Genomic DNA, 3,550 nt, shown 5'->3' with positions numbered 1-3,550 from the left:
CCCCAGACCGGGAGCCGCCTCCACAGGGTGGGCGCGCGGCTCAGGAGCACTAGCACCCCTGCCGTTCCTGCCCCGCAGCTCAGCCCTGGCCCACGCGCCTGTGGGACCTCACTGGGTTCTCCTGCGACGACCTCACCCCCTGCGTCCTGAGCCTGCACCAGAAGTGGTGAGCCCCCAGCACCGGGCGGGGCCCCCGGGCCGGCCACCGACTGGTGGCCTCCCCTCTGGAGAGGGCAAGCCGTCCTCTGGCCCCGTGGCCCGGTCCCCTCACTTGGCCTCTTCCAGAGTGGACCCCAGCTTGGGCTGACCCTGCGGCGTGTCCAGGGCAGGCCTCCTGGCAGGGGGCTCCAGGGCCAGTCGGAGTCGCTGGTCCTACTAGGGGTGCAGAGTGGGCACCTGGGACGGGCTCCCACGGCTGCTGGGGCCCCCGTTTTCCGGCACGCAGCTCACAGGCTGCACGCACAGCCCCACCCCTAAACCGCCCTCGAAGGTAGGAGCTCCCTCACCCCCCACGGGAGGCCAGACGCCTGCCACCCCGTATCCTCTGCGCCAGGCCTGTCCGTGCTCGGCCGTGGCGTGTGCCGCAGAGGGCGGGGTGGCTGGTCACCTCGCGATGGGCGGGTGTGCTGTCTGGCCGTGTTGGGGCGCAGAGGCTCGGGGCCAGGGCACCGCAGGCTTCCCCCGCCGCACCCTCACGGTCCTCCCCCCCTAGCTTCCATGATGACGCCCCCAAGGACTACAGGCAGGTCTCCCTGACCGCCGTGAAGCAGCGGTTCGAGGACCTGCGCTATGGGGAGATCAGCCAGGAGGAGGTGCGTCCGCCCCGCGCCCGGGGCATGGGCGGGCGGGTGCCCAGGCAGCCCCTGACCCGGCCTCCTCTCAGGTGCTGAGCTTCGGCCAGCTGTGTGCCGCGCTGGGCGTGAAGCACGAGAGCCCCGAGCCTGTGCCCTTCCTCAGCGCCGGCGAGATGCAGCCCTTCCTCAGCTCCCCGTCCGGACGCAGATCCAAGCGGTTAGTGCCCGGCCGGCCGGCCGGGGCCCACTCCCAGGCGCCCACTGCACCGGCCCACCTGGAGGGCCCCTTGCCCCCACCGTGGGGCCTGCGGGCCTGACCTTCCGGGCACTGGGAGGACGGCCGCCCTCTGCTGCCCCGTCAGCAGTGCCCACCCCCACTGCAGGAAGCGGGAGAACGGCCCCCACGAGGACCGGGGCAGCTTTGTCGCCACGCCCACCGCCGAGCTGTCCAGCCAGGAGGAGACGCTGCTGGGCAGCTTCCTGGACTGGAGCCTGGACTACTGCTCGGGCTACGAGGGCGACCAGGAGAGCGAGGGCGAGAAGGAGGGCGAGGGTGAGCGCGGCCCACCCTGGGGGGTTCCTGGCGGGGTGCACCCCGTCCCGGGATGCAGCGCTCTGGGGCGTCCTGTGAACTGTGCTATTGGGGCTCTGCCCGCGCACCCCAGAGCGGCGGCCCCTGGTTGCACTAGGCGCCCCCCGGGCTGCCCAGGCCGTCACCCGGGGCAGCTTGGAGGGGGGTGGCGTGGGACCCCGAAGGTCGAGGCTGTGCGCGCCTGACCTCCCTGCCCCCCGCAGTGACGGCGCCCAGCGGCGTGCTCGACGTCACCGCCGTCCACCCGCACCCCGAGCAGCACTGCTGCCAGGACTCGAGCGACGAGGAGGCCTGCCCACAGCACACGGGGGGCCCGGACTCGCCCGCCTCCGGGGTGGGCGCCCAGACGCCCCCCTCCCCGGAGCCCCAGCCGCCCCCCCGCTGCACAGAGGAGCCGGCCAGGGACCTCACCACCTCAGGGTACTCCTCCGTCAGCGGCTCGGGGAGCCCCCTGCCACCTACCTCAGCGCCGTCCCCGGGCCGTGGCTCGCGCACGCGGCCCTGCCACCACCACGCCAGGAAGTCGTGTCTGCAGTGCCGCTCCCCCGGCTCCCCGGGCGGCAGGCGCCGCGTGAAGAGGAAGAGCCTGGCCCCCCGCGGTGCGGAGCCGGAGGTGCCCCCCAGCTTCCTGGGGCTCTGAGCCGTTGCCGCGCCCCCGGGACCTGCACGCCGCCGCCCGGGCACCGGTTTCCGTCTGGGTGTCGTGTGAGTGGTCAGGACGACTGGTCGGGGCGGGAGGCCGGGTCCTCCGGGAGTCTGGCCTCCAGCCACCCTGCTGCCCCCAGCGTTATCTCTGCTCCCCGCCGCCGGCCGGCCCAGCACTGCACCCCACTGTTCTGTCTGTCCCGACTGTCTGTGTGGACCTCTCTTTGCACTGATTTTCTGGGCCATCTCTTTTCCTGTCTTCATTTCCAGCCTTCGTTTTTCTAAAGCAGAAACAAAAGGGAACGTTTTGCATAGAAAATACTAAATAAAAACACCGCGAGGTTTCAGCGTTACTGCACCGCGCCGACCCTGTGCTGGGGAGGCGCCGGCCGGCCCAGGCCTGTCCGCCGGACTCCGGCCCTGGCCCCGGGGTGTGAAAGACCCGTCAGGCTCGGGGCCGCGTCCCAGCATCCCACCTGGCCCTCCCCGGTGGGTCGGCACTGGCCCCTGCGGTCAGCTCGCTCCCTCCTGGAAGCCAGGAGCCCCCATACTCCAAACCGGCACTGCCGGCCATGTGGGAGCTCCTGGGCGCTCCCCTGGCGCGTGCGCTGACATCCTGGGCGGCTGTCATGCACCTGAGAATTCTGACCCCGTGGTGGGCCAAGGGTGGTCCCTTGGGGGGCACAGCAGACCCCTTCTTGGCGCCACTGCCCTGGCGGTGCCCCCTCTGTAAGGTGGGGCCGTGGTACCTACCTCACAGGGGTGTTGTGAGGATTAAATGCGTTGACAACAGTGAGGGGCGTGCCACGTGTCTTCCTGACGTCCGGGTCCTTGCCCCTTCCTGCTGCCCAGCTCTGGCCGACTGGTTCTCGCCGGGACTCCTAGCCTGCACCGCAGCAGGAGGCACCGAGTGGGCCCCACCAGCGACTGGCGGCCCTGTGCGTCTCCTTGAGCCCCAGCCGGACTCCCAGCCGGTTTTGGGAGTCCGGCGCCTGCTGAGTGCCAGCGGGGTCTCACCGCCCTTCGCGCTCACTGGCCCTCATGTTGGGTGGGGGCCCCAGGGCTCCTGGCTCCCTCCCACTCCCCTTCCTGGCACATCCCCCAGCTGCCCAGCGAGACAGGCCACACTGGTGTCTCACCCAATTCCCTCTGACACTTCTGTCCCTGGCCCCTGGGTGTCCCTTGGGGACCTGTTGTTTGCATCACTCACCAGCTAGGGATTGGCCTCCAAGTGTCCCCTGGGGCCCTGTCCCGCCCGTGGACACGCACTGCAGCCCATCCTCCAGTGCCCCATGGGCAACAACTCCACTGGCTGTGGGCTTCAGCTCCGGTCCCTTAGCTGTCCCTGCCTGGGTGTAGCCACCCTCCCGGGACCACCCTGCCCAGGCCCAGTGCTCCGTCTGCCATGTGCCGGGCTTCAGCCGCTGTCCAGACCGGACGCCCGCCTGGTGGCCAAAAGCCTCGCTTTGACCCGCTCCCAACGCGCATCCCCCCGCCCGCCTCGCCGCGCACCGAGGGA

At 70.9% G+C, this 3,550-nt stretch overlaps 1 protein-coding gene across 1 annotated transcript in view; it reads left to right on the top strand.

The window, feature by feature from the left end:
- Window positions 1-3,119, top strand: part of CCNF (cyclin F) — a 16,712-nt gene extending 13,593 nt beyond the window's left edge. The window contains exons 8-12 of the mRNA XM_012731689.1: window positions 59-166; window positions 713-812; window positions 884-1,011; window positions 1,178-1,347; window positions 1,590-3,119. Of these exons, the coding sequence (XP_012587143.1) occupies window positions 59-166; window positions 713-812; window positions 884-1,011; window positions 1,178-1,347; window positions 1,590-2,026 (943 nt within the window). The 3' untranslated portion in view covers window positions 2,027-3,119. The remainder of the gene's footprint in view (window positions 1-58; window positions 167-712; window positions 813-883; window positions 1,012-1,177; window positions 1,348-1,589) is intronic.
- The last annotated feature ends 431 nt before the right edge of the window (window positions 3,120-3,550 follow it).

The sequence above is a fragment of the Condylura cristata genome, unplaced genomic scaffold, assembly GCF_000260355.1.
Source record: "Condylura cristata isolate star-nosed mole 26May11 unplaced genomic scaffold, ConCri1.0 scaffold00032, whole genome shotgun sequence".
In the NCBI taxonomy this organism is placed as follows: Eukaryota; Metazoa; Chordata; class Mammalia; order Eulipotyphla; family Talpidae; genus Condylura; species Condylura cristata.
This window is presented reverse-complemented; position numbering and strand designations above follow the sequence as displayed.